Genomic DNA, 22,051 nt, shown 5'->3' with positions numbered 1-22,051 from the left:
GATTGGCTTTCTATATCCTCGAGAAGTGTGCGGAGTAATCACTGTCTAAGGTGTACATTGTGTGGTCAAACCGATAGTGGTAGTAGGTGGAAGCAACAATGTGTGTGGCCTGTGAGGGCTGTGTTTTGTGTGTGTGTGAGAGAGAGAGAGAGAGAGAGAGAGAGAGAGAGAGAGATGCATTTCTTTTTGAATATTTTTCCAGGTGCAACAACATCTACGTCCAGTCCCACTGATAAAACGCGAAGTACTCATGGCATTGTAAACATTATTGGCTGGGCAGTCTTTGCTCCTATTGGGATTTTCATTGCTCGATATTTTCAACAATGGGATCCTTTGTGGTTCTACCTACATATTGGTTTCCAAAGTTCTGCCTTCCTTCTTGCTGTAACGGGTGGGGCATTGGGAATTAAACTGACCCAAGATCTTCCCACTGCTGATTGGCACGGTCATAGGGCTGTTGGAATCTTCGTCCTTGTGCTTGGAGCTCTTCAAGTACGTGCTTCTACACCTTATATCCACCATGACTTTAATCTTTATTTTTCAGGTCTCACCTTTTACGTTTTTCTTAAAGTCGTGCATAGACAAGGACTAATTATTTGCAAAGAGGTATCTTGACATGGTATTACTAGTTTTTCACTGAAGATTACATCATGTTACATAAATCTGTCACATAATAATATTGGAGGCCTTTTAATGATTGAAGAAAGCCCTCCAGATATGGCCTGGTTTATTACGAAGAGAAATTCATCAGGTATAATCACAAATTAGAAACTTTCTAGTGCAGAATTGCGGGAACCTTAGTGGAATCTGACTGTTAAAGTCAGGCTGTCAGCAGTTTTGACACTTTGGTCGGGTTGAAAGGTTGACCAAGTCGGTACCGGGTTGTCTTGGTCTGATTGTTTGTATCTGGTCCAGATCTCGTCGGTAGACCTTAGATGTGGTCTGCTGGTTGGCTGAACATGTTTGGCCAGGAATACCCTGTACAAAGGAGGCTCTTGCGTCAGTCTTTGTATCCAACTGAAGCCATCTTCACTAGAGGCACGCAGGAGCATACACAGTCGTAGCAACCTTCATCTCCCTCAGTCTTGACAGAACATCCTTGGTTGTATGCCCAGCACCTGCTGGAGTTTGCTCTACCTTGAGCAACACTTTGCCACCTCTGTGGGCGGATATATTTTTAGAGTTTGTTTTGAGGTTCTACTTGCTGTTGTATCTCATGCATATCAATGTTTTATGTTGGTTCATTTACAGTAGGCTATTGGGTATATTTTGGAAAGAGTTTGCAGTCATTTTGTGCTGCATACCGGTACTGCAACCAACACTTGACCTCTGACATGGTGTTATGTAATGAAGGCCAAGATTGGGCCAAGTTAGTGAGGGTTAGGGCTAATTTGGCCAGGGGATGTTTAGTTCTACTCCCTTTCCTTCCTCCTACTTGACTACTCTCTCTCTCTCTCTCCCAATCTCTCCCTCTTGTCTCTCTCTCTCTTCCCCACCTCTTTTCTTCTTTCCTACGCCATCTCCTATCTTCTTCCCCTTTCATGTGAGACACCTTGAGACCTGACATGTGAGACAGCTTGGAGAGTTGGTAAGCCCGATGCACCCACAAGGCCACTTGTGATGAAGCTCCGAACAGCCATGGATAGGAAGACCCTCATGAGTGCAAGGGTGACCTTGAAAGGAACCCGGATCTACCTGGACGATGACCTCACCCTCCTACAGTAGGAACACTGGAGAGAAGGTATGGTACACGTCATGGCAGCAAGAGAAGCAGGGAAATGGGCTGCATACAGAGATGGTAGGGTGATCATCCAAGAGAGAGGAGATCAGGACCGGGGGAGAAGGAAGGAAAGGAAGAGAAAGAAGAGGGTGAATTATGACGGTGTCGGGCCAGAGGGACACAAAGTGGACTGAAAATTGCAGTGTGGAATTGCAATGGCACAGAGTGGTCTGATCTAGGTGGTTTCTCGGAGAAATACACTGATAGAGACATGGTCTTCTACACTGAGACACATGAGAGCCCCGAGAGAGGACTGCCCACCGTGATAGGATATACATGGGAGTCATCTCATAGGAAGGAGATGAGGAGAGACACTGGTGTGCGGGGCTCGAGGGGAGTGGCTATCCTCTTTAGATCACACATGAGACCTCTCATATCAGTGGCACGGAGAGATGAGCATGGGCGACACATGTGGATACGAGTCCAGCTACCAGATGCACGACCGATTCTCATAGCAGTGTGTTATTTCCCTCTAGATACTTCATCCTATGCACGTGAGGTCACCACAGAAGGGCACAATCCATATGAGTCGATTCAGGATGATATCACTGAATTCTCCAGGCAGGGGGACATCCTTCTTCTTGGTGACTTCAATGCACGCACAGGAATAGGCAGGTGGGCCTACTAGATTTTGCATCGGATTCCCTCTTAGTACCAGAACTAGATGCAGCTGAGATCAGGATAGGAGCTCGTGATAGTGAGACACTCTGCAGATGCACCACATGTGTACTTGAGCTAGGGGCTGTTCATGATTTGATCATTTACAATGGTCTACAAAGATTGCCATCATCCGGTGGTCTCACTTCTTTCCCACATGGCGGAGGGACAAGCACAGTGGACTACCTACTGGGTCCCTTGGCCGTCCCTTGGCCTTTACCTCACGGATATACGACTTTATTGTCCCCCCTCCCCCATTCGGTGTTGATCACTCGTACTTGGCCTTTTGTATCTCTACCACTATGCTAGTCACAAGGAGAGCCCCCCCCATGCCCACTCGTGTACAGGTTCACTTTGATCGTGCCATGAACCCCATCTATGTGAGCAACTTGGCGAAGGGAGATTTTCCCCCACGACTCGATCTGCACGTGCCTTACTAGGGAAGATGCCACACAATCCTTGGTATGATGATGAGTGCAGAGAGATGAGAGCTCACCTCACACGCGAGTGAGCCCTTGGCCACCTGACATCATCCGAGGCACAGCGGGTTTCATGGCGACTGACACGTCGTAAGTGGTGGGTCTTCCTCATCCGTAGAATGGACGAGGTGATCAGTTCAATCTGAGGGGGGAATCCCACCATTAGTTGAGGGTTTCTATTGGAGGGGAAACGACCTATACCAATCACAGACCCATGTGTTTGGTACACTTATGCATGCTCTCTTTATGATGTCCTGATGCAGGCACCACTTGATATGTCCACTATGCCCCGGCCCACCACTTGCCACTTGTTCATTGCATAGAACGTGCGGGCTGCACTCAGCCAGCTTCACAACCGGAGAGCACAGGAGTGTGAGGGACTACAGACTGAGCATTTTGATCATGGATAGGTGGTTTTGGCTTCGGTACTAGCACAAATGTTCAACCACGCCATGTCATGGCTTCCCACCCTCATGGAGTACCACCACCATAGTATCGATACACAAGGTAGGCGACCCCATGGATACTGGGAACTATCGCACTCTCATGATTGGCCACAGGCTGGCCAAGATCTATGGATCGATACTGGAGAGGGAGATCAGCAGCCATACAGAGGCACATGGGCAGCGTGCTCTAGGGCAGGCAGGTTTCCGGAGACAACACTCCACTCTAGACCACATCTTCACCTTGAGGGCTATCATTGAGGAGGCGAGGTCGAGACGCCAGAAAGTCTATACTTGTTTTGTAGACTTTCAGAAGGCCTTCGACACTATCCCGCGATCCCGCATGATCAGGAGACTACAGGATATGCAGGTTCCAGAGGTTTTGATCTGGGGAGTGGTGAGCCTATACGAGTCAGTTAGAGGGAGAGTTCGTGTCCCAAGAGGTCATTAGACTGGGTTGAGAGCACGATCGGAGTAAAGCAGGGATGCCCTCTCTCACTGACTCTCTTCGGGCTCTACATTGATGAGATTACATCTTTCATAGACTGCCTAGGAGGCGAGGGAGCACCACTAGCAGACTTGATGATACAGATCCTACTATATGTGGATGACATAGTCCTCCTATCATCTCGTCAGAGGGACTATAGAGATATCTAGATGCCCTAGAGGTGTTTTGCAGAGAGAGAGACCTGATGGTTAACGATTTTCAACACCTCTTACGCAGTGCTTCACTGACATAGCTTTACATACCAGAGTCAAGCAGTGGAGATTGTGCAGTCCTACACATACTTGGGTGCAGTTTTCATAGGGCCAGTTTTCAAGATGACCCACATAGCTAGAACATGACTCACACGAGGGCATGGTGCCTTGGCCCGACTAGAGCGACAATGCTTCCAGGCACACTTCCAGGATCCACCGACGAAGTGTTGGCTTTTCGACACTCTAGTGAGGCTGACTGCCATGTATGTGGCACCTTTTTTGGGGTGTGATATTTCAGCAGCAAAATGGAAGAGATTTGAGCGGCTACAAGTGACTATGGGCTCTAGGATGATTCGGGTAAGCCCTCGGTCCCCCCATCAGATAGTACATGCAGAGTTTGCCATGACCTCTCTCCAGGTTGATGCCATTTTTTAGACAGTGACTTTCCTCCACAGAGTTTGGGACCTACCTCGCGAGAGACCTCCGAGGCTGGCACTAGAGTCCTCCATACGACTAGCAGAGAGGGGGAGGTACAGCATGGTTTGCATGCATCACTGCATGGTTTGCCAGTCAACGCATTTAGATGGGTCGGCTTCCCCCATTTTGGTATAGCGTGGATGCACCGCCCGAGTCGATACCGCGGGATGAGATTAACCGCATAATATGGTTAGATCTCCTCCAGCTCCACACATCTCGCACTTGGGGGGGGGGGGGGACCAGAAGTTCCCCACCAAGACCCAGCTCTACTATGACCACTTTCTGAGAGTATCGGAAGATGGGCTCATCATCAGACCTCAGTATCTCGAGGACAGAGGAGTCTCACACGCACTGAGGATTGCCATGAGACAGATGTGGGTCTCGTCCCATCAGTTGAGGATCGAGACAGTGAGAGTTGCACGCATACCCAGAGAGCAGCGGACTTGCAGGTTGTACAAGATGGGGGCGGTTGAGATAGAGGAGCACTTTCTATGTGTCTGCCTAGCCTACTATGAGATCCGAGGGCGCTACCACTGTCTTTTTGAAGAGGGGTATGGCTTTGGCCCACTCTCACGACTGATCCACTTCCAGGACCAGGTCTGTATTGGGCTCTACCTGATGGAGATGCGACAACACAAGGAGATACTACTACAACATATCAGAGAGCACGAGGATGGGACCACTGCACCACAGGGTGCCGAGGTAGACCGAGCGCAGAGATAGGTCACGGACTTCTATGCATTTGACTCAGCCCCAGGATACCCTGGGATAGAGGAGGAGGAGCTAGCCAACATGAGAGATATATGGATCAGTGGAGGGAGCCGGGGCACAGAGACCGTACACGGCGCGATAGGCAACCATAGCACACACAATCAAGGTCCGACCTATTTCAGCTCTCCTTAGGGTAGATCGACCGAGGCGAGGCATCACCCTTGACATAGCTCATCATATCCAGAGATCAAGGACACCACATCCTCCACCACCACCACAACAAGAGACATCCCGACAGATGCAGATATGTGAGCTCTTTGCATCTCATCAGAGAGCCATCATGGAGCCTGGATATGTACAGCCGGTCCATACACTTGGGACTCTAGCTCTGAGCACTTGATATCCTCATGCCACTCTCATGCTATTTTGCCATTTTGTACTAGCATAGCATTTTAGAACTCAGCAAGGCCTTAGTGAGCCCTTTGCCCCGGCCCACAGTGGTTTGTATGAGCTACTTGATTCTGTACTTTGTCCCATAGGCCTGCGAGGCCTCTTGTGGACGTTAATATATCTTTCTTTCTTTCTCTCTCCCTTCTGCATTCTACCCCCTTTCTCTAATCTGGCCCTGTCCCCTTTTCTACATTCGGATTAGAGCACCTTCATAGGACCATGTGCCTTCTTCCCCTTTCCACCTTCCGCCGTACCTTCTGTCAGCAATAGAGTGTCGAGCAACTTGCAACGTAACACCTGATGCAGATAGTGAACAAGGCACTACCATTGCTTTTCTTCCTAGTTTTGGGGACTGTGCATGAGTTGGGAAATTTGCATGAGTTGTGGTTTCTTGGCATCCAATGTGGACTCTTGATAGAAGTTAGGCATCGGTGCCAAGCAACCTGCTGCCCGATGAACAACGCGAACAGCTAGCCAATGACCAATAGCATCTGTTGCCTTACGACCAAAAGAATCTGCTGCCTGATGATTAATGGAATCTGCAATGGCAATGCAAACACAAACCAGCTGGTTTGTGATGATCCGTTCCCATCTATGCCAAGCCATCACTTTTCCTTGGAGTAGTATTGTTTCCACTTTATTTTGCACCTACATGTGCTGCTCTTGCACGGAGCATTGCTAGGGTTAGTTTCCCATTGTTGTCCATCCCTTCCCAGGCATCTTCGTCAATTCAGCCAGCTAGCCCATGTGACTGTAGAGTTGTTTCAAGACAAGGGAAGGCTATTCAATCGAGTAAAAGCAGGCAGCAATCCCGTCACCGCGGCGCACAGATTTATTGCCCGATTACTTGCCATAGTCTGCCACGTTCCGCTTGATTCGTCGCCCGCGCCATGGATTTCCACCGCTGATAGGACAAAATTTGTATCAAGTTTTTGAGCACTGTATATAGCTGTGGGTAGGCACATAGTTGTACACATCTAGGGTAGGTGTGGGCTTTTGGCAATTGTGGATTTTTCTTTCACAAGCATGATGGACTAATGTATAGTTTTTTGAGACAATAAAGTATGTTTTGCAGGGACTTCATGGGAGATGATGAAATGCAATGTGGTTGTACCAGACTTCCAGAGCAAGGGTGTCCAGTGTGTGGTCAAGTGAAATGTTTTTGGGTTCATGAAAATCAAGACATGAAGGGTTTTTTAAATTTATTTTCCTGAGTCAATGTGCACTTGCATGTTACAGGAATTTGATATGTTCTGGTGTCCATGTCAAGGGGCTTTTCATGTGTGTGTACGGGGGTACATGCAAGTCTTAATGTGCATGCTAATGTGTGTGGGAATTGTGTGACCAAAGGTCCAAAATGTGCATTTAATGTGCCTTGGGGGGATATTTGCATTTTTTAAATGGGAGAGTGGTAAAATGTCAGTGATGAGGTGGCAAATTAGGATGAGGTGGCTGGACTGATTGGGAAGGCATCCTGCTCATGCAAAGGTGGCTACGTAGCAAGGAATGTAGAGTGTCTGGATTGCGATCGATCACGTGTAGAGAAATCTAGAATTTTTGAAGAAAAGAGGAAGTGACGCACGTAACTAGGGGTCTCGTAGATGAAAGCGAAAGGCTAAGCGCCCATCAAGTGAAGGCCTACGTACGTGATGGGATGGGGATTTCCGACTGCATGCTTGGCACAAATGAACCCTAGGTGCTTGGTGATGATGAGCTCGGTGGTGTAAGTGGCACTTACTGAAGTCCTGTAGAATTTTGGCCGTGTGTTGATAGTGCGGTTGAAGGAGAGGATCTTGTGAGCTCCACGAAATCTAAGAGCATGGGCCGACTGTTATTTGGGGTACACGTTCGCTTCAAGGCTGACAGCAGGGAGGCTTTGGCCAAGCAAGTGCCCGGTGATGCTAAGGAGACCTTGCCACTGAAGATCTCCAGAGATAGCGATCTGTTTGTAGTTGGCTGAGCAAGGCTACCTTACAGGCAGGACCATCGTCGTTTGCACGTGAGCTGATACGAGGAATGTATGGGCTGGTTTAAATCATTTGAAGGACTGTTGGCGACGTGAAGTATGAGCGTGGAGTACTCTATGGGCAGGAGAAGAATACATACGCTGGAAGTGGGTTTGTAATGCAGAGATGGTTGATGCGACCTGATTTGCCAGTCCCTTTCACTCTTGGGTCGTTGACTGCAGCTTTGGGGAAAGTTAGGTGCTGTTGTCCTTGATGGAAGCTTAGGAGTGTGGGCTGTGGGTTCATAATATTCTGAGGCTGACTGTTCTCTGAGTTTTGGGGGGAAGTTCAGTTCTAAGTTTATATGTTTCGGGCTGTGTAGTCTTTTGGCTCTCTTTGAGTTTGTGTGATCCATGTTCAGTCAGTTTTTGTGGGAGGTTTGTCTTGGTGCCTAATACAAAGACACATGCTCTGGTTGGTACCTGGTTCATAAGCTCATCATCTACGTGCCCACATTGCAGCTGATCCCTATGAAGTCTCAGCTATCTGACGTGGTGAAGTACATAATTCTTGGTTGTCTTTCCTTTTTTTCCTTATCATCTGTTTGGCGATCCTGCTGGGGACAGGAGGAGTTTTGAATTGAGATTGGATACTCAAGACAAAACGGCCCAGAAGATTTAGCTGGGGAATGTTGCTTGAATTTCTGTGTGGTTAGGGATTGAAACCATGAAGACAAAGCCTCGCATGAGAGTGATTCATTGTGAGTTATGTGGGGAGTGTGAACACAGGAGAGATAGATGCCTTGATGTTGAACTTCGGGTGATACATCTCCGTGCTAAGGTTCAAAAGGCTTTGAAAGTGATTGCTCTTAGGAAGAAGAATGCCAATCAGATGCAGGGTAAGTTTTCTTCAGTAGAGTGATTATTTTTGTTTTCTTCCCAGAAGAGGTTGGGTGGTATTTCTAGTTGGGAGTGTGTTTGAGATAAGTTAGTCAAGAGGAGAGATGGCTCATGAATTTCCTCGATTTCACGGGTTGCCCAATGAAGACCTAGAGAGGTTTTTAGGGTGCTTGGAGTTCACAGCTGTTATTAAAGACATGAATGCTCCAGAAGTCATGCTTCAGATTCTATCCTTTTGTCTGTTGGGAGAAGCGAGAACTTGGCTGCATACTTTATTTGCAAGGATGCGTGATGATCAGGGTGCTCACAGAAACCCGACTTATCCAGAGGTGAGGACAGCTTTCCTGGATAGGTTTATGTGTGTTAGAGATCCTGATGACATTTGGAGGGAGCTATGTTTATTGCAGCAACAGCCAACTTAGTTAGTGGATGAGTATGTCGGTAAGTTCACTGTGTTGTGGAATAAATGGCAGGTGGCCTTATTACCTGAAGTTCCTCCCGGAGTCATAAAAAAGGATAGGTTTGTTGCTGGTTTGAAGCCGGAGATTAGGATAAAGATTAAATGTAAAGAGCTGGTCACTTACGAGGATGCTCTCAGGGTAGCAAAAGAGAAGGAGAGGAAGCAGATAAGATTGTCACAAATGATGCAAGAGATGCCAATGGTTCAGCATGTGCCTGAAATTATCTCTCATGTGAAGCTAGAAATACAGAAGCCAGAAGTCAGGAAGGAGGAGAATATAAAAGAAGAAATTCATGAAATGTCGGAGCTTATGAAGAGTTTGAGTTTGAATTTGATGAACGGTAGGGGAAGAGGTAGATCATCGGGTGGTTATGGCAGAGGCAGTATGCCTTCTTCAAATAATCTAGGCCCGTGACAGGCAGGACGAGGTCAAGGGTCATTTGTGCCTTGTGTCCAGTGCTTTAATTGTGGAGAGTGGAGACATTACAGCACACACTGTGATAAGCCTCCTCGTGCTGGAGGTGATGTTTATCCATTGCCAACAGGGTTAAATAATAGGGTGGATGATTATAGTGTAGAAGTAAAAGATGCAGGTCAGCCTAGTACCTTTGGAATCCATAAAGCCACTGCAGAAGAGAAAGGGAAAGGTAAGGTAGTTACATTTCGCTTGTTGGAGTTGGAGGAAGTTAAAGATGTCATGCCATCAGGGAAGAGAGAGAGAGAAGAGGAGGTTGGTCCGAGTGCAAAGAAGGGGAAGCAATCTGAGGAGATGATGACCTACCAAAAGAAGAAGAGCAGGAAGCCCAAAAGGAAGTATAGAATTGCAGATTATCCCATGGGGAAGGAGCAGGGAGATTATGATTTGGTGGAAGATCTTTCAACGAGGAAACCAGACATTACATTTGCCCAAATGATTGGTCTATGCCCAAAGCTTAAAAAAGAATGGAGGTGGGCTGTAAATTTAAATCATTTGAAGGACTGTTGGCGACGTGAAGTATGAGCGTGGAGTACTCTGTGGGCAGGAGAAGAATACATACGCTGGAATTGGGTTTGTAATGCAGAGATGGTTGATGCGACCTGATTTGCCAGTCCCTTTCACTCTTGGGTCGTTGACTGCAGCTTTGGGGAGAGTTACATGCTGTTGTCCTTGATGGAAGCTTAGGAGTGTGGGCTGTGGGTTCATAGTATTCTGAGGCTGACTGTCGTACTGATTTATCAAGACCGTCCATGCCTCCTTCGCTGTGGTGACATGTTGAATTAACGCCATGACAGAATCACTTACATTGCAGACAATAGAACACAGCGCATCTGCATTTCTTCTTGTCCATGCGAGAATCTCATCCGCAGTTGGTACTATCTGTTGTCCTACATTGGCTGGATTCGGTCTCGCAACCGGCTTCACGTCCACCACCCCAGTGGCAGTATCCCAAAGCTTGTATGCGCTTAGGATGGTCTTCACTTGAACTTCCAGAGTGGATAGTTAGTGCCGTCCAACTTTCTGCTTTCGTCGAATGGTGGGATTCGCAGTCTTGCGGGCTGGGCCGTCTCTCACAATCTGCTCGGAAACAGAAGCACACTACCGAATCTTCTTGCTAGAGCCCAAGATCTGATACCATGTAAGAAAACAATACAACGTCTGTGCTCAACAGATAACAGGATCTCGTATGCAAGAGAGAAAAGCAGATAGTATGGAGAATAAATTTGATTACTGTAAAATTAATACAATAGATGGCGCTGCCTCCCAGCCGTGCGCTCCTGTGCGAAAAGCTTTGATGGCGTGCTGGAAACAATAGAGGACGGAGGTTGGATGCTAAGGAATTAGGGTTGCTGTAGCCAGTGATGATTATGGGCTTCACGGGCTTGCTCTTATATAGCCACCAGTCGTAGTCGGTTAGACCCAATTGGGAGACCGACCCAGTCGGCCCAAAACGGCCAACTAGAGATCGGTCTCGAAATAGGCCACCGACCACACGTTAGAACTGTGGCGCAAAATAGAGCAACTAACCTACGGGGTCTGTTCGGCCCAGAGCCATCCGGGATCATCTGGGGCTTCAAACGGGTCTCGCAGCCCGAGAGTGGGCTGCCCCGGGAAATGCTCCGTCTACCCTCAGTGCGGTCAGTCATGGGATGCCTTCCCGCACTTGCATGTAGCCTAGTTGGCAGTGTGCCAACTCTATCTGAAGCCGTCCAGCCATCAGGCTACACATGGCCCCATCTGGTGTCCAAACCAGGACCTACCGGATAACTGAGCTACTCAAATGCCTTCTCCTCATATGGGGGGCTTACAAGTAGAGTTAGCTGGTTCCCGCGTAGTTACACGAGAGTGGAGCATTGATATCTAACAAGATCTACATGTTACTAGCAGCCAACCTTGATGAACTATAATAAACAGTCCTGACATCACCATCATGGTGTCAATCATGTGCACATGGATTTGCTTTTGCAAGTGCCACTACATGGCAGCAATATTTAATTTGCTCCCCATCTATCTTTTCACCCATCAGGCCTGCTTCCTTGTCACTGTTATGTATGCTTGTTCCATCAGTGTGCATATAGGTATTTATTCTATTAGTATGCTGAACTGCTAGGGCATCATCTAGAGCAATGTATTGTTCCTGCAAACTGATATATTAGCCCTCTTTCTCTTCCTATCTATATTTGTTTTCACCACGTGGGCTGCTGTTTTTATTTGAGCAGCTATCCCCACAAAACCCTTTTGTATTTGCAGCTATAATCGCCTGAAGATAACCAGATTTTTGTCCTGCATACGGAAGCATCTTCAATGGCTTTGAAGCATGATTTTGCTGTGTACTTTGTAAGAAAATAATACAATGTCTGTGCTCAACAGATAACAGGATCTCGTACGCAAGAGAGAAAACAAGATAGTATGGAGAATCAAAAATTTGATTAGTGTAGAACTGATACAATAGATGGCGTTGCCTCCCAACCGTGCTGGAATCAGGGTTGCTGTAGCCAGTGATGAAATGGCTTCATGGGCTTGCTCTTATATAGCCACTAGTCGTAGTCGGTTAGGCTCAATTGGGTGACCGACCCAGTCCGCCCAAAACTTTCGACTGGGGGTCGGTCCCGAAATAGGCCACCGACCATATGATAGAACCGATGCGCAAAACATATCAACTAGCCTACGGTCACCGTTCGGCCTAGAGCTATCCGGGATCATTTGGGGCTCCAAACGGGCCCCGCAACCCAAGAGTGGGCTGCCTCGGGAAATGCTCAGTCTACCCTCAGTGCGGTCAGTCAAGGGATGCCTTCCCGCACTTGCATGTTGCCTAGTTGGCGGTGTGCCAACTCTATCTGAAGCCGTCTAGCCATCAGGCCACACATGGCCCCCATCTGGTGTCCAAACCAGGACCTACCGGATAACCGAGCTACTCAAATGCCTTCTCCTCATATGAGGGGCTTACAAGTAGAGTTAGTTGGTTCCCGCGTAGTTACACGAGAGTGGAGCATTGATATCTAACACCCCCCCTCAATGTCCACTCGCAAGTGAACTTACTTTTTCGGCCCAATGCCAAGTCGATGAAGATGCCTCTCCAGAAGTCTCTTCCAAGAGCCTTCATGAAGATGTCCGCAGCATTCTCTGTAGTCGGACAGTACACCAAGTCGACCTCTCCATCCATGATGAGCTCGTGTACAAAGTGATATTGAATCTCAATGTGTTTTGTGCGAGCGTGGAACACCGGGTTCTTTGCAATCGCCATGTAACTCTGATTGTCACATGATAACTGTGTAGGCTTGTTCTGCAGGCTTGTTCTGCACTGCACCCATGTCCCCCAAAATCCTCCTCAACCACACTGCCTCGCAAGAAGCAAAGCATGCAGATTTATACTCGGCCTCGGTAGAAGAAGGAGCAACTGTGGGTTGCTTCTTGCTGACCCATGACACAACTCCAGATCCAAGTGAGAAACAGTACCATGTCACTGATCTCTTGCTGTCCACGTCTCCTGCCCAATCCAAGTCACAGAATCCGGTCAAGATGTTGTCCTTGGTATAGGTGATGCCATAATCAAGTGTGCCTTTGATGTATTTCAGCACCTGCATCCTTGCCCTCCAATGGTTCTTCCGGGGCTTATTGGAAAACCTGCTTAGTACACCAGTCGCAAAACTGATGTCCGGCCGTGTGTTGCACAGGTAAATCAAGCTGCCCACAAGCCTTCTGTACTTCGCTTCGTCCACCAGTGGTGATGAATCCTCGTTTGAGAGCTTCGCGTCAACCTCCATAGGGATACCAACTGTCTTGCACTCAGCCATGCCAAATGCCTTCAGTATCTCTCCAGCATACTTTAGCTGTGAAATGAAGGTCTGTTTCGGCTCCTGCCAAACTTCAATCCCCAAACAGAAATGCATCAGTCCGAGGTCTGTCATTTCAAACTCTCTTCCTAGCAAATGCTTCGTCTGTGAGATCTTCTCTTCATGGTTCTCTGTTATGACAAGGTCGTCCACATAAAGGACCATGATCATACATCTGCCTCCTTCTTTGAAGATATACAAATTTGCATCAGATGGGCTCCTCCTGAACCTGTTTTGTAGAAAGTAGGCATCAATTCGCTCGTACCACACTCGTGGGGCCTGTTTCAGCCCGTAAAGTGCCTTCTTCAGTTTGCAGACTTTATCTTCTGAACCTGGGATCTCAAAACCTGGTGGTTGTTCCACGTATACCTCCTCCTTGAGATCTCCATTCAGAAAGACGGATTTCACATCCATCTGAAACACGGGCCAACTTCCCTGGGCAGCTAAAGCCAAATTACTGCGAATTATGGTTAGTCGAGCTGTGGGAGCAAAAGTATCTTGATAATCAAAACCATGTACCTGTGCAAATCCTTTTGCCATGAGTCGAGCCTTGTACTTATCCAACGTGCCGTCGGACTTATACTTGGTCTTGTACACCCACTTGGTTCCGATTACCTTGCGTTTTGGTGATCCACAAGGTCCCAAGTGTTGTTCTTTCATTATGGAGCCATACTCCGACTGCATAACCTCCATCCAGCTATCATCACCCTGTGCCTCTTCAAGACACTTGGGTTCATCAGCACGGATCACTTCTGTCATCAAAGCATAGTTGACCAAGTGTTCCTGTGCCCTTCTTTGCTCCTCTAATCTCTTGGACCGGCGGTGTTCGGATGGTTCTTTCTCAATGGTTGGAGGTTCTCTGCCATCCAAAAGCTACTTTACCCACTTTGGGAATGGCCGTTGCTGTTGTGGTTCTGCAGGCTCTTCTTCATCTTCTTTGTCTTGAATCCTCCCAAGCACCGTTGGGGGAGTTCGGTCTGCTACTGGTGGCGGTACTGGATGGATATCCTGGTCCTGGGTGTTTGGGAAGGAAGCATCCTCCTCCAATTGATGCGGCTGTTCTGAGAAGACCACATCGCGACTTACAATTTCCTTTTTGGTAACAGGGTTATAGAGACGGTAACCCTTCGCCTCTTCACTGTAGCCCAAGGAAATACACTTCCGGCTCTTCGGTTCCCATTTGGTCCTGGTAGCATCAGGGACATGCACAAAACAGTCACATCCAAAAACTCTGAAATGTGCAGCTGAAGGTTTCTTACCAGAAAAGGCTTGCAGTGGAGTCATCCCGTTCAGAGCCTTCGTGTAGCTACGATTTAGGATGTAAACTGCAGTGTTACATGCTTCAGTCCAGAAAGTCTTTGGCAAATCTTTCCCTTTCATCATACTTCGGCCCATTTCGCAGATGACGCGCATCTTGCGTTCTGCTACTCGATTTTGCTGTGATGTATGTGACGGGGGTTTCTGCCTCTTGATTCCGTGACTTTTGCAGTAACTTTCGAATTCAGTTGATGTGAACTCTCCACCTCTGTCTGATCTCAACTTCTTCACCTTCCTTCCCATTTCTTTCTCGACCATTACATGCCATTCCTTGAACCTACTAAAAGCCTCGTCTTTAGTCTTCAGGAAGTATATCCATATCCTTCTACTGTAGTCGTCGATCAGCGTCATGAAGTAGTAGGAACCACCCAAAGCTTTCGTCTCCATCTTTGCGCAGAGGTCCGTGTGAACGAGCTCTAGAGGAGCCTTTGCCCTGCTGGCCTCTTTAGGAAAGGGATGCCGATGCTGCTTGCCCATCATGCAAGCTTCACATACATTGGGCAGATCTGAAATTTCTGGTAGGTCTGCAATCATTCCACTTTCATGCATCTCCTTCAAAGGACTAAGGTTTAGATGACCAAACCTCTCATGCCACAGCTTAGTGTTCTTCACATCCGCTCGAGCACTGAAAGCTGAGAGTTCGTAAATGTTGTTGCGTTGTGTACCTTTACCAACGACCTTCCCTTGAAGATCCAGAATCTGTGCATCATTCTTATCGAATTGAACTTTGAGGTCCCGATCCGTGATCGCAGAAACGGACAACAAGTTCCTCTTGATATCTGGCACATAAAGAACATCGGACAAGTGTTTTACAACTCCATCTGACTTGAGAGCAATCGTACCTTTTCCTTTTGCTGGACATTTTGCATCATTGCCGACTGCTACCAGGATGTCATTCCCTACCGGTTGTAGAGAGGTATACCAATCCTTCCGACTGGTCATGTGACGCGATGCACCACTGTCAATGATCCACGGTTCATCCGCAGGTACATGAACTGCCTCTGTGCAAATCTCCTCAATTGTGACGAACAGCTCTACTAGTACTGCCTGCGCGCTGTTGTTGGACTCTTTCTTTACTCCATTCTTCTCATTTGCAATCTTCTTTCGGCACTCATTCTGCTTGTGCCCTGCCTTGTTGCAATAGAAGCACTTGATCTTCTTCTTTCTCTTTTTATCATCAGAAGAAGATGGGTTACCAGAGTCCTTACCCTTACCTTTCTTTGATCCGGTCCAGAAAGCCGAATCTTCTCCAGTCCTCGTCTTTTGACGCATCTCCTCCTCCAGAAGCATCGCGCTGAAATCCTCAAAGTTGAGGGGCGGATTTTTGTTTTGCATATTCAGCGCCGTAACAAGACCGTCGTACTTTGGTGGGAGAATCCGTATGCACCTTCGTGCTAGATTCTCGCTGGTGATGGTGATGCCAATCGCAATCATCTGATCGCGCAGATTCTTCACCCTGGTGATGAACTTCTCTGCCGCTTCAGACTCAGATAACTTCTCGTTCGCGAGTTGAGTCTCAAGATTCTGAATTCGTGTCTGATTCGTGGTCTCGTACTGATTTTTCAAGACCGTCCATGCCTCCTCCGCTGTGGTGACATGTTGAATTAACACCATGACGGAATCACTAACATTGCAGACAATAGAACACAACGCATCTGCATTTCTTCTTGTCCACGCGAGAATCTCATCTGCAGTTGGTACTATCTGTTGTCCTGCATTGGCTGGATCCGGTCTCGCAACCGGCCTCACGTCTACCCCAGTAGCAACTTTTCGATTTCGTCGAACGGTGGGATTCGCAGTCTTGCGGGCTGGGCCATCTCTCACAATCTGCTCGCAAACAGAAAAAACACTACCAAATCTTCTTGCTAGAGTCCAGGCTTTGATACCATGTACGAAAATAATACAACGTTTGTGCTCAACAGATAACAGGATCTCGTACGCAAGAGAGAAAACAAGATAGTATGGAGAATAAAAAATTTGATTATTGTAGAACTGATACAATAGATGGCGCTGCCTCCCAACCGTGCGCTCCTGTGAAAGAAGCTTCGATGGCATGCTGGAAACAGTAGAAGACGGAGGCTGGATGCTAAGGAATCAGGGTTGTTGTAGCCAGTGATGAAATGGGCTTCATGGGCTTGCTCTTATATAGCCACCAGTCGTAGTCGGTTAGGCTCAATTGGGTGACCGACGCAGTCCGCCCAAAACGGTCGACTGGGGGTCGGTCCCGAAATAGGCCACTGACCATACGATAGAACCGGTGCGCAAAATAGAGCAACTAACCTACGGGCTCGGTTCGGCCCAGAGCCGTCCGGGATCATCTGAGGCTCCAAACGGGCCCCGCAACCCGAGAGTGGGCTGCCCCGGGAAATGCTCCGTCTACCCTCAGTGCGGTCAGTCAAGGGATGCCTTCCCGCACTTGCATGTAGCCTAGTTGGCGGTGTGTCAACTCTATCTGAAGCCGTCCAGCCATTAGGCCACACATGGCCCCCATCTGGTGTCCAAACCAGGACCTATCGGATAACCGAGCTACTCAAATGCCTTCTCCTCATATGGCGGGCTTACAAGTAGAGTTAGCTGGTTCCTACGTAGTTACACGAGAGTGGAGCATTGATATCTAACATACTTGGGAGACGCATAGCATGGCTGCATTGGTTGCATTACCAGCAATGGCATATGTGCATTCTCCTTAGATGTTAGGTATCTAGTTTTATAGGCTTGCTTAGCCTTTGCTATGACTCCTCTAGGCATCATAGCTCCAACAACAGGTGGCTGCTCTATGGCATTTGTATTGCCACATTTAGCATTGAATGACATGTTTGTCAGTTCTAACAACTGAATATGTAAGGTAGAACAATCGTCATATATATCCCAACCTTGCAAGGTGTTTCGTGCTTGCAAGCACTAGCCTTTGAGGCAAAGTGTATTTCAGCTTGGACACCACCTTACATCTAATGCATGATAGTCTTCTCGATAAGCCCAAAAAGAAAATACTTGATGCAACACATGCAATGTAATGGGGTACAATGGATTGTGGATGGTAATCAAAAGGATTTCGGACTCTAAATCTTCCTCACGTTGAAGCTTCCCTAAGCTTTGTGCATGCTACTCAAAGCCGTGTATACACTGCCCAAAACTAGTTGCATTCCCCATGTTCCCTCTATAGGCATTTGGTTGTCCCATGGTGTATAATAAAGCTTTGTTTCTGTCCCACTGTGCCAAATGCATGCATGTGTGCTGGATTGATGTCAATTCCTGCCTCTCTCACAGCTCGATATGTGATGGAGAGGCTCAAAAGAAGGTGGGCGAAAAGGTTGCAAAATCAAGGCTCAATTGGCCCAAATGGGGCTGTGGAAAGCCCTCAAAATGGGTTGGATAAAGCCCTTAAGAATGCTTCTTTCTCTTTTCTTTTTCCTTTTTTATTTCGGTTTGGGGAAGAGGGGGTGGGGGAAGGGGGGGGGGGGGGTGGAGGTTTCTGAACCACCTAAGATAGTTAGGATGCCCAACCTATGACTACTAGGACAGTTAAAGCTTTTCTAGCCAACCAAGTACCTAACACTCGTTAGAACCCGACTAACCTATCCACAGCTAACCTAACATTACCTGCTAACCTAACCATAACAGTAACTTTCAATTGAAACCTAACCTAAGGTTTTACAGGGGCGAGGTGAAGCGACGGCAGTGATAAGGAAAAAAAGGAAAGACAACGAGGAATTATGTACTTCACCATGTCAGATAGCTGAGACTTCATAGGGATCAGCTGCAATGTGGGCTCGTAGATGATGAGCTTATGAACTAGGTACTAGAGCATGTGTCTTTGTGTTAGGCACCGAGACAAACCTCCCACAAAAACTGACTGAACATGGATCACACAGGGTCAAAGAGAGCCAAAAGACCACACAGCCCGAAACAGATAAACTTAGAACGGAACATTTTCCCAATCACGAATCAGACGCAGATCCAGAATTTGGAGACTCAACTCATGAATGAGAAACTGTCTGAGTCTGAAACGGCAGAGAAGTTCATCACCAGGGTGAAGAATCTGCGAGAATCTAGCACGAAGGTGCATACGGATGCGATGCTCCTGGAGGAGGAGATGCGTCAAAAGACGAGGACAGGAGAAGATTCGGCTTTCTCGGCTGGATCAAAGAAAGGTAAGGGTAAGGACTCTGGTAACCCATTTTCTTGTGATGATAAAAAGAGAAAGAAGAAGATCAAGTTCTTCTATTGTAACACGGCAGGGCACAAGCAGAATGAGTGCCGGAAGGAGATTATAGATGAGAAGAACGGAGTAAAGAAAGAGTCCAGCAACAGTGCGCAGCCAGTACCGGTAGAGTTGTTTGTAGCAATTGAGGAGATTTGCACAAAGGCAATTCATGTACCTGCGGATGAACCTTAGATTATTGACAGTGGTGCATCGCGTCACATGACCAGTCAGAAGGATTGGTATACCTCTCTACATCCGGTAGGGTATGACATCCTGGTAGCAGTCGGTAATGATGCAAAATGTCCAGCAAAAGAAAAAGGTACGATTGTGCAGATGGAGTTGTAAAACAGTTGTCCGATGTTCTTTATGTGCCAGATATCAAGAGGAACTTTTGCTCCCACAGCTCGACTAACCACAATTCGCAGTGTTTTGGCTTTAGAGCACAGGAAAGTTGGCCCGTGTTTTAGATGGATGTAAAATCCGCCTTTCTGAATGGAGATCTCAAGGAGGAGGTATACGTGGAACAACCACCAGGTTTTGTGATCCCCGGTTCAGAAGGTAAAGTCCGTAAACTAAAGAAGTTACTTTACGGGCTGAAACAGGTCCCACGAGCGTGGTACCAGTAGATTGATGCCTACTTTCTGCAAAACGGGTTCAGGAGGAGCCCATCTGATGCAAATTTGTTTATCTACAAAGAAGGAGGCAGGTGTATGATCATTGTCCTTTATGTGGACGACCTTGTCATAACAGGGAACCGTGAAGAAAAGATCTCGCAGACAAAGCAGTTGCTAGGAAGAGAGTTTGAAATGACAGACCTCGAACTGATGCATTTTTGTTTGGGGATTGAAGTTTGGCAAGAGCCAAAACAAATCTTCATTTCATAGCTGAAGTATGCTTGAGAGATACTGAAGGCATTTGGCATGGCTGAGTGCAAGACAGTTGGCATCCCTATGGAGGTTGACATGAAGCTCTCAAACGAGGATTCATCACCACTGGTGGACGAAGCGAAGTATAGAAGGCTTGTGGGCAGTTTGATTTACTTGTGTAACACACGGCTGGACACATCAGTTTTGCGACTGGTGTACTAAGCAAGTTTTTCAATAAGCCTCGGGAGAACCATTGGAGGGTAGGGATGCGAGTGCTGAAATACATCAAAGGCACACTTGATTATGGCATCACCTATACTAAGAGCAACACCTTGATTGGATTCTGTGACTTGGATTGGGCAGGAGACGTGGATAGCAGGAGATTAGTGACAGGTTACTGTTTCTCACTTGGATCTGGAGCTGTGTCATGGGTCAGCAAGAAGCAATCCACAGTTGCTCTTTCTTCTACCGAGGCTGAGTATAAATCAGCATGTTTTGCTTTTTGTGAGGTAGTGTGGTTGAGGAGGATTTTAGGGAACATGGGTGCAGTGCAGAACAAGCCTACACAGTTATCATGTGACAATCAGAGTTGCACTATTTTGGGACCGACCTCCAGTCGGTCGTTTTGGGCCGACTGGGTCGGTCTCCCAATTGGGTCTAACCGACTACGACTGGTGGTTATATAAGAGCAAGCCCGTGAAGCCCATAATCATCACTGGCTACAGCAACCCTAATTCCTTAGCATCCAGCCTCCATCCTCTACTGTTTCCAGCACACCATCGAAGCTTCTCACACAGGAGCGCACGGCTAGGAGGCAGCGCCATCTATTGTATCGGTTTTACAGTAATCAAATTTTTGATTCTCCATACTATCTGCTTTTCTCTCTTGCATACGAGATTCTGTTATTTGTTGAGCACAGACGTTGTATTGTTTTCTTACAGATATCACTAATTCAGAAATATTGAAAAAAGTTCTTGGTCCAGCAAGTCAGCTAGCAAGACAAGCCCCAAAATTCAGCTGTTATGATTGCAGTCCTAATATGGTGTGATATTAAGGCTTTGGGCAACGTATTTAGGCATATTTATCATCAAGGCATTATGCTTCTTTATACCGCATGCAGTTATTCCAGCTTGTCAACAATGAAGGTCCATGGATGTTGGTATCACAGGGAGACCGCCCATATGTTTGCTAGTTTCTTCATGGCCACCTTGAAAATGTAATTATAGATGGGAATCATGCTGTTGAAATGAATGGCTGCTTGATAGACAAACTTTCAAGCCTGTGGGAATGGATCCATTGTACTTTCAGATTTGAGCATTGTGGCTATGGAACTGAAATTTTTGAGGCAGTTATTTTCTAGGGGTAATGCATTAATGACACAGCCTTATGTGCATACCACTATTTCAGTCCATTCCCAATGAGGGTTATGGAAACTATTTATCAGCTGACTGAAAATCCTGCAATGATATCAATCTTTGGAATTACGCCTTGCATGGAGAGCTTATGCAAAGGTAGCTCTACAAAATAACTAACTAAGCTTGAAGGAGCCACTTGGAAAGGAATGGCTGCAAGAGAATGTATGACTACGCCTTGTCATTCCAATTTTAATGTTCACGTTACATGCAACTTGCTAGTGTTATGTGGGAAAAGGGCTAGAAGCATGCAAGCAGTAAATGGTAATTTTGTTGCAGATTTGGCTGCAGCATATCTTGAATATCAACATATGTAACTTCACGCCTCACTCTCAAGAAAGAAGGGGTGCTCGTTACAGTGCTTGATTGGATCTTGGTTAGTGGTATTTGAGGATTATAGGAGAGATGACTTACTCAATGGTGTTCAGCTGCAGTCAACATGGCTTGTGTACTCAAGACTATGGGGCACATGACTGATAGCTTTTGGGGGATGTCCATGTTTGTGCTGTCTCCTTACTACAGGAGTAGCCTGAAGCAAATGGAGGTCAAACAGGATCTGACATTTGCATGTTTCATCCAATGCCCCCTCCTTGCTCTAGCAAAATTGGTTCAAAAAAATGTGTTAGATTATTTTGTCGGGTTGGACTTTGGTCTAGCAGGCCTAATTTGTCTCTCTCAGACCATTTGACTGTTCGGAGGCTAGATGCACCATGACTTAGCAAAGACATCATCTTTGGAAGACATCGGAAACAGCTTTCAAGTATTGGAACCCTACGTTGTCTCCTATGTGAGAACTCTTGATCCACAGAATGTTGATTAGAGAAACTGATGGAGTTGTTTGAGTCCAAATACAGCATCTATAATGAAGTTGATTTCAGTTCCTCACATTCGGTAAGGATAGCATGACTAGAGATGCAATGAAAAGATAGCTCATTGAAGC

The 22,051-nt window shown here is 47.0% G+C and overlaps 1 protein-coding gene across 1 annotated transcript in view; it reads left to right on the top strand.

The window, feature by feature from the left end:
* LOC147901517 (cytochrome b561 and DOMON domain-containing protein At3g07570-like) overlaps window positions 1-22,051 on the top strand; it is a 53,393-nt gene that overhangs the window by 23,268 nt on the left and 8,074 nt on the right. The window contains exon 3 of the mRNA XM_087374986.1: window positions 203-492. Within this exon, the coding sequence (XP_087231112.1) occupies window positions 203-492 (290 nt within the window). The remainder of the gene's footprint in view (window positions 1-202; window positions 493-22,051) is intronic.

The sequence above is a fragment of the Dipteris shenzhenensis genome, chromosome 5 (genome assembly GCF_047967505.1).
Source record: "Dipteris shenzhenensis isolate YYH24624 ecotype China chromosome 5, Dip_SZ_1.0, whole genome shotgun sequence".
Classification (NCBI taxonomy): Eukaryota; Viridiplantae; Streptophyta; class Polypodiopsida; order Gleicheniales; family Dipteridaceae; genus Dipteris; species Dipteris shenzhenensis.
This window is presented reverse-complemented; position numbering and strand designations above follow the sequence as displayed.